This window comes from Miniopterus schreibersii, assembly GCF_964146895.1.
Source record: "Miniopterus schreibersii genome assembly, chromosome: 4".
Taxonomy (NCBI): Eukaryota; Metazoa; Chordata; class Mammalia; order Chiroptera; family Miniopteridae; genus Miniopterus; species Miniopterus schreibersii.
The window spans coordinates 88637639-88649767 of record NC_138105.1 but is presented as its reverse complement, the minus strand read 5'-3'; the positions used below and the strand labels follow the sequence as shown (position 1 = coordinate 88649767).

Sequence of the window (12129 nt, the reverse complement as noted above, 5' to 3'; positions counted from 1 at the left end):
CCATCAAAAATTATCATAGTTCCATCAAAAAATGCTATTTCAGTGTCCCAAAATAGAAAGGACATAGTTTTTAGAATAAAAGGATAGTCATTTTATATTGAATACATTTGGAAAAACAAAATTTTTCTAATTTTTTCCTCATTTTGTCATGAGCAGTAAAAATTTTTATCACCCATGGGCACCAGGCGTCAGACAAATGTTTGTGAAGCACTGTAATTACAAAAGGAATGACATAATGAATGTTTATTGAATGGAGTTCGATAGACTACCATTTACTAGCTGTGTGACCTTGGGCAAGTTACCAAACCCCTCTGAACTCTTGTTCCCTCACCTATAAACACAGGGCTGTTGCTCTGCAGAGGGGCTTTGAGAATAGCGCGCTCACTACACTGAAGATGCTGCTTCCACAGTGCTCATTTCCCTCCTCTTCTCCAGGAGGCTCTAGTTTAAAGAATTCACCTTCCCTCCTGCCAGCCTTCCTGTCTTCCACCAGGTGGACTGGTCCAAGGGCCTCGGCAGGATGGGGATGCTTCTGGTCATACCAGGGGAGGCTTAGTCAAGCTTTCTGGGTTCTCCATGGGGTGCTAATTCCAGAAGTTCCCAGGTGTGGGGAGGACTGGTGCTGTCGATGCTAACTGCATAAGATTCACCTGCAGGAACTTGTTAGCAATCAAGACTCTCAACCCCATCAGGAGAGATTCTGATACAATAAGTCTGTGGGGAGGGTGGTGTCCAATGACGTATACTTTTTAAAACAGCCCCCATTGCCTGACATTTCTGACGAGCAGCTAGGTTAGCTGTTGATCATAGTTCTCTGGCTTTTGTGTTGTGACATTCTGACCACTCAACTCATAAAAATGTCCGGCAGATCCTTCCTAGCATGGTGTCTTATGGGCCCTCATGAATGGGGTTGGAAGAAGATCCTGGGAGGAATTTTCTTGGCTGTGTGTTTCATGCCACCATCTCCTATCTTCCCCATCTCAACAAACGGTACCTCCCTCACCCGGAAACCTCAGGGTTATTCCAGACACGTTTCTTGCTCTCACTAACCCTGCTGCATCATGACCAACCCATCCCCAAGTCCCTGAACCTGTCCACTTCTCTCCATCTCCAGCTTGGTCTAAGCCACCACCAGTTCTCACTGGGATTGTGGCCTCCTAACTACCCCGTCTCTGGTATGTGTTTTACATGGTGGCCTGATTTGTCTTTTAAAGACATAATTCAGATTCTATCTCGTCTGCTTCAAACCCTTTAGTAGTGGTCAATACAACTTAAGATAAAATCTAAAGTTCTTAATGTGGCTTAAAAGTTCCTGCATGGCCTGGTCTCTGCCCACACCTCCAGCCTGCAGTTGCACCTGCCTCTCCTCTGTTCTCCAGGCTCTTAGTTTCCTACCAGCTCCTGCCTCAGGGCTTGCAGTCGTGCCCTTCCTTCTGCCTACACCCCTCTTCTTCTGCCTGGCCCCTTCACTGAGTCAGCTCCTCCAAACCGTTCAGGACTCTCCCTAAATGTCACTCAGGGACCCCTACAGCATACTGATTTCCACTATAGACTTCTAATATCATCTCACCCCCTTTCTTCAAATCACTTATCACAGTTTGCATTCCTGTTTATTTGTATGCATGTGTTTTTCAAATTATCTGTTTCATACTAGAACTAAGTCCTGTGAGAACATGGAACATAGCTGTTTTGCTCATCACTGTACCTCTAGCACAATGCCTGGACATAGTAGGCATGCAATAAATACATACTTACTCAGGGAAATGAACGAATGAACGAATGAATGATTAAAGATGTAGAGCTAGAACCCCAGAGGAAGGGCAAGGCCCCACTTTTTCCTCCTGGCCAGGGTGATGAAAGCCCCAACCTTGAGAGACCCACAGCCAACAGAGCGTAGGAAGTGTGGAGAAAAGCTAGCCCTGGGTTAGGGTGTTGGATGAACTTCCTTGACATTTTATAGGTGCATTTTTTTTCAGGGGTATGTGGGGAGTGGGAGAAAGGTAGGGCTCTATAACAGAAGTACAACAACCAGCTTTGACAGGTGGCTCTGGGGTTCCTGAAGAATATTTGCTATGAGAGTAGGTTGGGACCAGACAGCAAAAATGCCAGACATCTGGGTGCAGTGGAACAGGTATGTGCCTGTTCCAACAGGTCTGGATTCAACTCCTGGTACCATCAGTCACTTGCTGTGTGACCTTGAGCAAGAAGACTAGCCTCTCTGAGCTGCCGTAGATTCATCTGCAGAGAGGGAGCAATTACTCTCCCCTGTCAGGGTAGTGGTGAGGATTAATGAGACAATGTCTGCAGAGGGCCTAGCAGAATGTCTGGCTTATAGGCTGTGCTCCATGATAATATGATATCACTTGGCTGTAAGCCTCCTGCAGGCAGGAGCCATGTTTGTTTTTGGCCCAGCAACCCAGCAATTAATACAGTGCCTAGCACTTACCAGGTGCTTTAGGAAATCTTTATGAATGCTTTCTTTAATGGCTGAATGTATTTTCCTTCCATAGGGTTTCTCTCTTCCAGGAAGGATTCCCCTGTGTGTGAAAATTTCTCCTCAACCAGCTGCTTTCCTTGTAAGCAACTCAAATCCCTGTGTTTTGAAACCTCTGAGCTGGAGGATTAGTGAGTGTCTGTGGGGAGGCTCTGTCCTGAGTGATCTCTGAGACCCTCACAGGCCCTTGTGCCCTCGTGGGAGGTGAGGATTCATCAGCCCCACTCTGAATGAGAGGACTGGAGAAGCAAGTCAATGGCGAGAGGAATTCCTATTTGGTTCTAGTACTATAGAGAGCACAACTGTTTCTTTGAAATGGACCTTCAATTATTTGGAGGGGAGAGCGGTTAGTTCAATAACGGCTTCCTGGGGCCTTTCAGCATTTTAAAAGATGGAAGATTTGGAGCAAGGCAAGGTTCCAGTGTTTTCTAAACAACGCGCTAAGCCCAGTTACCAGTTGGCTGCCCAGCACTTCCTGCTATTCCCCCCTCACCCTATCCTTCCCCCTCCATGCAATGCACCTCCCTCAATAGCCCAACCACTTCTTGAGATCTTGGCCAGGCCTTCCCTAGGCGGGTGGGAGCCAGCCTTCATTATAATGCCGGGCAGCGGAAGATTCCTTGGACATCTTGCACATGACCCAATGAGTAGAAATGCTGCTATATTATATTCCAATTACTTCCTGTCCCCGTCCCCCCCCCCCATGGCCTGATTCCAGGAGCTGAATAAAGAGGTCCTTGTTTGGTGGAGTCCATCCCTGTTGCTGAGTAAGTGAGAGCTGGTCCCTGGCCCAACTTGGTCTGAGGCCACAGGGAAAGGGTGGGGAGGAGATAGGGAGGGTGTTACAGGTGGGGAGGGCTCCACAGGAGATATGAGGCCCTGCTCTGCAGGCAGCCCAACCCTGCTTCCAAAAATAAAAATAAGGGAGGAAGGTAAACAAATGGGGCCCCTAACCAGGACCCTGTAGGGGGCATGGTTATTTTCCCTCCTTCCTAAGAGGAATCCCAACCCTCCTCTCCCACGGAGAAGACAAACACAGCTATGAAAATCTCCTGCCATCCAGGCCCCTGGAAGTCTATCACCAATTGGAAGTTACTCCGACCTACACTTGTGTTTGCCAACCACTGTCTCCCCAGATCTGTTTTCTCTCCTTATGAGTAGAAAGCCTTTCATGGAAAATTTAGAATTTGGAACCTTCTTCAGATTCCAAAGGAGTTATTGTTTTACATCATGCTACCTTTATTAGAGTGTTATTTGAACTCAGAGGAAGTAGAAGCCCACATCTTGGGTTTGATTGGATGCTCTTGCTGAATTATTAAGAACACGTTAATTAAGCACCTTCTCTGTCTGAAGCTCTTGTGTACCTTTCAGAGTCCATCCCAAACCCAAAGCCTCATCTGCTAAGGCTTGGGTATCCAGAGGGTGAAGGATGTGGGTGGGGTCGGTTTAGGGACAGCTCACTGGGACATCTCTGGAAGATACTGACATGGATGGTCAGAAAGTTTTCACAGCAAGAAGAGGAGAAACTGTCTCTGAGAGCATCATGGTGGCAAGAGCGTCTCACTTTCTGTGGTGTGGAAGCCAAGGACCTGAGATGATAGGGGGATAAGACCTCAGAAAGGCATCAGGAGAAAGTGGGAAATGAAGAGAGTGAGAGTGAGAAGAAACTGAGGGCGTCCTGCAGAGCAGGGCCAGAGAGAAGCCACACCGTCTTGCACCACCGCCTGGTGGGGAAGGGCTAGGTGTTGCAGCATTTAAAACCACGGCCTCCAGGTGGCTAGAGCCTGAAGGGAGCTGAGAAGTTGTCCCACCGTGGCTCTCAAAGCCTGGTAGGTGGGCCATCTTTTCAGAATCACCTGGTGGGCTGGTTAAACACGTGGACTCATGGGATCCATCGGGTCTACTGAGTCAGATTCTCTGTGGGTTGGGCCTCAGAAGCTAAATGTCTATCAGGTTCCACAGATGATTCTGAACCTTATTATTGAGAGCCCTTGATCTAGTCCAACCCTGTAGTTCTCTGGAAGTGGGCTCTGAAGCCCACAGAGGTAAAGCAACAAGCCTAAAGTCACAGATCTAATTGATGGCAAAGCTCTAATGAAAACTAGATTGCTCCTGACGCCCAGGGCAGTGCTCTTTTCATTTCAACATGCGGGCAGCCTCTTCACCTATTTGGAGCTGTTTCCCTTGCCCCCTGAAGTGAGAACCTGCACCTTTGATTCATCCCTGCATCCTGCTGAGGGCCTGCTCCTTCCTGAGGATACTCTCTCTGGTCATAGGCTTGCAGGCCGGTGGGCAGGAGCTGAAGGAAGAAAGGCCCAAGTCTCTTCTGAGGCTTTAGTAACAGGTGTGAGGTTGGCAAATGAATAGAGTAAGAGAAAACACACAGTTACAACTGAGGGGTAACTGAGGTTGGGTTTGTAGTACTAAGAGCTAACTTTCCTTGATCATTTGCTGTGCACCAGACACAGTGTTAAGTCCTTCCCATGCGTTAGTGTAAACCCCATGGATCAAATCGTAATTAGGCCTATTTTGCAGATGAAGAAACTGAGGCTCAAAGAAGAGTGGTCATTTACCCAAGGTCGCTTAGCTAATGATAAGTGGCCAAATCACTTCCACATACAACCACGATCTTTGCATGGCCCAATGCAGTGTGAACTGTCATCCACTTTAACCCAACAAGCCTGCAAAGGACCCTGGGACCTTGGGAAAGAAAAGAAAGCTTCTCTGCAGAGGGATGTGATCATTCCTGGTGCAGGGAGGGAGTGGACAGAGCTTAACCCTTTCCACTTACACACTGAAAACATTTCTGATGGGCATTAGCTGGCCTTAGAAATGATAATGTGGAGGGTAGGTTAAATAGCTTTTTTCCTCAATTTTTTTAAAACGGAAACTCCTGATGTCAGTTTTTGCTTTCTTTCCATTTGCCTCTCTCTCTTGAAAGCAGTGTGTCTTCAGAATTTTAGGTACTTGAGGAATTTGGCCGTGTAGGGTTCTAAGTGAGCCCCTGGTGTGACTGCAGGTGTGTGTGGTCCATGTCATGTAGCAGCTGTTACGTCTTCTGATACCATGGCACATGACTTTGCCGTGATCACCTCCCTCCATTCATTTTTCTGGAGTGTCTCCCAGAGATAGGAGAAGAAATCAAAGCAGATCAGTGCCTCAGAGAAGGGAACAAGTGTTTCGCAAGACATGTGGATAGCATGTCACACTGTCCTCTAGCTTTGCCTCTTAACCAGACCTCTCCTTCCTTAGGAGAAATCAATCAGGTAGCCTTTTAAACAACTCAGTAGGACCACGGAACAAAAGATGGGCATGTTTTTATAGGAGGGGAAGGTCTCAATTTCACCCTAGCAGGATTTGGTGTCTGGCAGCTAATGGTGAGGGATGACTCTAATTTAATTCTGGTCATTTCATAAATTGCCAGAGTTAGGAACATTTTTGGGTAAAAACTGAAAACGTGTGATCCTCAGGTCATCTTCCTTCTCTTTCAAATCTCAGGCTTTAGATAACTTAAAAGCGAGTCGGGGCTGGGTGGCTGTAAAATGCTCTTATTAACTCATAATGAAGGGAGTGCACTGAGGTGATAGCAAGCCGTGGAGGGAGGAGGGGGAGAACGCAGCCTCTGCAAAGCTCGAGAGGTGCGGGGCTCTCTGCAAAGCGCCCTGGAAATGCTGAATGAAAACTGCCTTTCTGTGTACGAGCTGCCTCCCTGCTCTCCCCATGCCGCGTCTGCGGTAACTACAAACTACTTTGTATGCTGCATTCGTGACGCTGCCTTAGCCGACACATGATTACTACTGAAACAACGCTGGTGTGATGTTCGAGCCCAGTGGCCTTTTTAATGATTAAACTGAGGCTGCTGAATGAGTTATTCCGCATACCAGATTTTCCTCCCGTGGCTCTATTTCAAGTGACTAGTACCTTAGTGTGTTCCACTAACACCTGAGCTGGTTCTTAGCCAGCTACCCAATCTGCAAAGCCTTTGCAGAACAAACAATATTCTCCACTCTCCAAACACATACAGACTGCATAAAAAAATAAAACCCACAAAAGAACTTCATGGTAAGCTCATCAATCAGTAAAGCCAAGTTTGGAAAATGCCCGGGGCCCCTCCACTAGTCCCCAACTTACCAAGTGGTAGAGCGATGAAGAAGGGTAGCCAACACAAGATGAACATCCCGACCACTATGCCCAAGGTCTTGGCTGCTTTCTTTTCCCTGGAGAACTTAAAAAGTTTGACAGCTATGGAGCTCCTGGGGTTGTGGCCCTTGGCCTTGGTACTGCTGAGGGTGTCCTCGTGAAAGTTCTTGGAGTGGATCCTCAGGGTCAGCTCCTTGGAGTTCGACATCTCCCTCATGACTCCGGCCTCCAGGTTCTTGGTGGTCCTCTTGGCAACGATGTAGACACGGCAGTACATGACCAGGATGACGGCCAGAGGGATGTAGAAGGAGCCCAGCGAGGAGAAGAGCGCGTAGAAGGGTTCTTCAGTGACCCCGCATTCCTTGTCATCATTGGGGGCTGGCTCCTTCCACCCAAGGAGAGGCCCGATGGAGATGACTGTGGACAAGACCCACACACTGAGGAGCGCCAAGATGGCTTTCCTTCGGGTGACTAGCGTGGGGTACTGCAGAGAGTGGCGCACCCCAATGTAGCGATCGATGGAGATGGCGCATAGGCTCAGGATGGAGGCGGTGCAGCACAGGACGTCCACGGCGGCCCAGATGTCACAGAAGATCCGGCCCAGCACCCAGTAGCCCAGCACCTCCAGGGTGGCCGAGAAGGGCAGCACGGTGAAGCTCAGCAGCAGGTCAGCGATGGCCAGGTTGACGATGAAGTAGTTGGTGGGTGTCCGAAGGTGACGGTTGCAGGCCACAGACAAGATGACTAAGATGTTGCCCACGATGGCAAAGATGATAAAGGCGCCCAGCACCATGCCCACGGAGATGGCCCTGGTGATGTCCAGCTGGGGCAGTCTGGAGTTGTTGGAGGTCTGGTTGGGGCCAGTGAAGTTGGCATTTTTCAACTCTCCCCAGTGGGCAGGTGCTGATGTGTTGTGGCCGGTGTCCAGGTCGGGATTCATTTTAGAGTCCGCCCTCCATAGCCAGGGGTTGACAGGGCTGGAAGGGCTGCGGGAGGGCTCCTCAGCTGCCCTGAAACTTTGCCGCCCCCGCGGTGGTGGTCTTCCCAGAGGCGCCCTCCTGGCGAGGAGGCATGTCCCCAGCAGCCCGCGGCGCGTCTCCTGCACCGCCGCTCGCTCGCCTGTCAGGGAGGAGAGGGGACGAGGCGGCAGCTCCAAGTTAATGGTCCACGTCAGGCGCGGCCGGGCTCGCCGGGAGCCGGGCGGGGGGGCGCGGGCGGGGGCGCCGGGCTCGGCGGGCCCGCGGCGGGTCTGCGGACAGCCGCGCCTCCGCCCAGCCAGCGCCGAGGAGGGTCTGCTTTCAATGAGCCGCCTCTGGGCTGACTGCACGCCGGTGACATCAGGCGGGGGAGCCCGGCGCCCTGACTCCGCGCGGCACTAGGGGGCAATGCGGGTCCAGCGAAGGCGCCCGCAGCCCCGACGCCGCCGCCGGGTCAGCCGGCCGCGCCCCGCCGGCCCGGGGCGAGCCTTGGGGGTGTGGGCTGGCGAGGGTGGGGCGGGGTGCGAGTGGGTAGGAAGAGCAACTTGAGCTTGGGGGGGCCCTACCCCCACCCCGAGGTGGCCCGCTGGGATTGCTTTCCCTCCTATTCACTCTTCATTTTAAAAAGTGGGGTGGGGGTGCTTACCTCTAATAGGTGGGCTCTGGAGTCAACCCCCAGATTTAGGGGGCTATGCAACTTGTGCGGCACCTAAAAGAGGAAGAATTAGCAGGTTAGGCAGGTGGGAGGGACTTGAATCAGATCTGAGACCAACCCCCATCCTTTACTTCCCCATGAAAATAAAAATAGGGCTTCTCTGCACTCAGTCATTCATTCATTCATTCAGGAACTTATTCACTCAGACACTCATTCATACAACAGATTGTTAACTAAGTACCCACAGCCCGCCCTGGGTTCTGTTCTAGACGCAGTGGGCATAGCAATTGAACCAAGCAGACAAAGACCCCTGCCCCCCAGGAGCTTACATTCTAGTGGGAGGAGACGGTCTTTAAAAAAAGTAAGCAAATCGTGAGGTGTGTCCTATGCTGACAGATACAACAGAGAAAATGAAGCAAGTAGGGGGGTGGAAATGGAATGGTGTGGGGGAGGGGTGGCATTTGCAATTTTGGATGGGTGCTCAGGATGTCACTGAAACGGCATTTGAGTCAAGACCTAAAAGAAATGAGGAACAAGCTAGTGGGCTATCTGGGGGTGACGATGGTGGTGGTGGGGGTAAGAGACCTTCAGTCATCGGGGGTAGGGAGTTGGGGAATCTAGATTATTTGTTGATTTCCCCCCCTTCTATCTGTTATCCACATTGGACATTCAGCTATAGGGACACACTCCCAAAGGTGGGCAGATGGTACTTAGAAGAGAAGATATAGACTCAAAAACAATTATCCAATACTCAACGTGTGTCTCAGACAGTGTCCCGAGTACTCTTTGCATATGAAAGAAAAACTGTTCTGATTATCCTTTCCATTTTATGAATGGGACACTAAGCTATAGCAAAGTTTAACTCTGCTCAAGTCCACATAGCCATCAAGCAGAGGAGCTGGGAATTGAACCCAACCATTGGTCTATGCCAAGTTGAACACTTAGCTGCTGTGTCACATCTTTCTCCCAGAAGCAAGGTAGGAGGTGGCTTTTTTCCCCTCCAAATTTATTGAGATATAATTGACATATAACATTGTGTAAATTTAAGGTATATAACATGTTGATTTGATATACTTATAAATTGCAAAATGACTGCCATCATAGTGTTAGCTAACACCTCCATCACGTCACATAATTACCATTTCTTTTTGTGGTGAGAACTTTTAACATCCACTCTCTTAGCAACTTTTGAGTGTACAGTACAGTGTTATTAACTATAATCACCATGCTGTACATTAGATCCCCAGAGCTTATTCATTTTATAACCGGAAGTTTGTACCCTTTGACCAACATCTCCCCATTCCACTTTCCCAACCCCTGGTAACCACCACTCAACTTTTTGTTTCTATGAGTTCAGCTTTTTTAGATTCCACATATAAGTGATATAGAGCATTTGTCTTTTTTTCGGGTCTTATTTTACTTAGCATAATGCCTTGGAGTTTCATCTAGATTGTTGCAAATGACAGGATTTCCTTCCTTCTCATGGCTGAATATTTCACTGTATATACACCACATCCTCTTTATCCATCCATCAGCTGATGAACACTTAGGTTGTTTCTGTGTCTTGGCTATTGAGAATAATGATGCAATGGACATGGAGTACAGCTACCTCTTTGAGTTCCTGTTTTTATTTGTTTTGGATATATACCCAGAAGTGGGCTTGCTGGGTTATATGGTAATTCTATTTTAAATTTTTTGAGGAACTCCCATACTGTTTTCCATAGTGACGGTGCCAATTTAAACTTGATATAGGGGGTGGATTGATAGTTATAGAAGGAACAGTCTTCCACGTAGTAAATTTGGGGACCCTCAGCTACTAGTGCTTGGAGGGAACCCACATTTACTGAGCTCCTACTGATAGCCAAGCACTTGACTCACTTTCGTTTATTCTTCACAACAATCCTCTGAGAGAAGTATAACCATTCTCCATTGATTGATGAGAAAACCCTGATTCACAGAGAGTTTGTATATGCTGGAGGTCATATGACTAGTAGACATAGGACAGAGCAATGGGCAGTGACAGCTGGAGATTGAAAAGTAAAACCTGATGCCTTCTCTTACTCCTGTCCACAAGCCTGCCTCTAGAGCTTCCCACATCTCCCCTTGATAATCACCATAACCTGATATTCAGAGCTAGGGAACCAGAAAGTCACTCAGGGTGATTGGCATTTAAGCTCCTCAACCTAGAGGAAGGTTCTGAATTTCTTTTGATTTTTTAATATATTTTCCTTGGGGTAGGGTAGGTAGTTATTACACACCTCAGGTTTTAATCTTTTCCACCAAAATGCACAGACTCCAAATGCACAAAGCACATAATTTCAAGGGATTCCCTGAGATGAAGATATCTGTGGTAGAGACAGGCCTGAAAACAGATTTCTTCTATTTTAATTAAACTGGCTTAAGTTGTTTTTGAATATTTTAAAATAAGAGGTTCACAGATTTATAATGACTTCACTCTTCAAGAGCTATTAGAACCCTTTCTCCCCCATTTTCCATTTTGGAGGTGGTCCAGGAGGCAGTGGGAATTGGTATGCTCCCACAGCTAGTCAGGTGCAGAGCTGGCTATCAAACACGGTTTCCCTGGTCCACAGAGCAGTGCTCCTTCCTCTGCCCTAGAGGGAAGCCACACAGGACAGCTACTCATGACTTAAACATTGGGGTGTGAGACTGGGACAACTTGGGCAGCCCTCTCTCTGGGATCTTTATGGAGAGGGGAGATTGTCCTTGGTCCTGGGTGGCTCATGAGCTATCTGTCTGGAGATAGGGGTTGGGCCAGATGGTCTTTTGAAGTCGTCTAGATCCAGGTAATCAGCTTCCCTTGCTGGATAAAGTGGTCCCTGAAGGCCACCTTGCTGTCCTTTCTCCCCTTCATTTACAATGGTGGTAGGAGTGGAGTGTCACACACTCAGTTCCTGCCATTCTCATGTCTTGTCAAGTCTAGGGTGATGGTGCTTCTCTTGAACTGGTTCATTCCCAAGGGGGAGTGGGAAGAGGAAGAGAATGCCTGTAAGTTGGCAGAAGCTGGCAATTAACACAAAGGCAGGGATGTGGGAGAGAAAGAGTGGGACAGAGTGAAGAGCAAGCTCCGAGCCCACGTTTCGATGGTGGTGGCCCATTTCCCACTTCCCTGGGCACTAATCTCACCAGCTATTGAACAGCCAGCAACACACCATTGAATTTACAAAGGCTGTGCCTCCATAATCACAGCAACCAGCTGCAGTGTGAAAACTCAGCCTATCAGACATTTTTCTATGGTGGCAAAAGGCCAGGAAAAGAAAAAAGAGCAAACCTGAGATTCAGAGTTGGTTGATACTTGCTTTGAAAGAGAAAAGTATGTTACGTAGATAAGGACTTATGTCTTGATTCAGGCGTCAGGATGTGGAAGAGATTATTGAGCCACGTCCAGAGGTTCAAAAAGTGTAGATTTCAGGCATGTTGTCATTTACTGGTGTCTTTCACGAAGATGAAACAAACATCCCACCATAAGCCAAACAGGTACTAGCCTTAATAGGACCCACGTACCAGGACCCCACTAAAGCAACCTTTGCTAATTAATGGTTCTTTCCTTGCTGTTCCTCCCATCCCTTCACCTGCCCTGGCTGATGTTTGACCCATGGAGTTGACCGTTTGTTTAGGTGTCATGAGGATACAGACAATATTTTATTTTCTCGGCACTCCCTGGGGCAAAGCCAAGCACGGAGCTCTGACTCACTCGAGGCTCGGGGAAGAAGAACCTTTTCATTGTCAGTGATTGCATTAGAAACCTCTGCTGCTGCAAGCTCCCATTTCTGGGAGCCCTCTAGGAGAAGCTGCCACTGAGTCTGACCTCTGAGGAGACGGAGGCAATGGGGGATTCGGAGATC

General features: G+C 48.5%; 1 protein-coding gene across 2 annotated transcripts in view; it reads right to left on the bottom strand.

Moving 5' to 3' along the window:
* The window catches only part of ADRA1B (adrenoceptor alpha 1B), an 86391-nt gene that overhangs the window by 34744 nt on the left and 39518 nt on the right, over window positions 1-12129 (bottom strand). Inside the window, exons 1-3 of one of the 2 annotated variants that reach the window (XM_081135817.1) lie at window positions 11607-11652; window positions 8258-8320; window positions 6626-7753 (exon numbers count right to left, since the gene is read on the bottom strand). In XM_081135817.1, coding sequence (XP_080991943.1) covers window positions 6626-7574 — 949 coding nt within the window. In that variant the 5' untranslated portion in view covers window positions 7575-7753; window positions 8258-8320; window positions 11607-11652. Of the gene's footprint in view, window positions 1-6625; window positions 7754-8257; window positions 8321-11606; window positions 11653-12129 lie in introns of those variants that run through there. The other variant, XM_081135816.1, reaches the window with a different exon arrangement.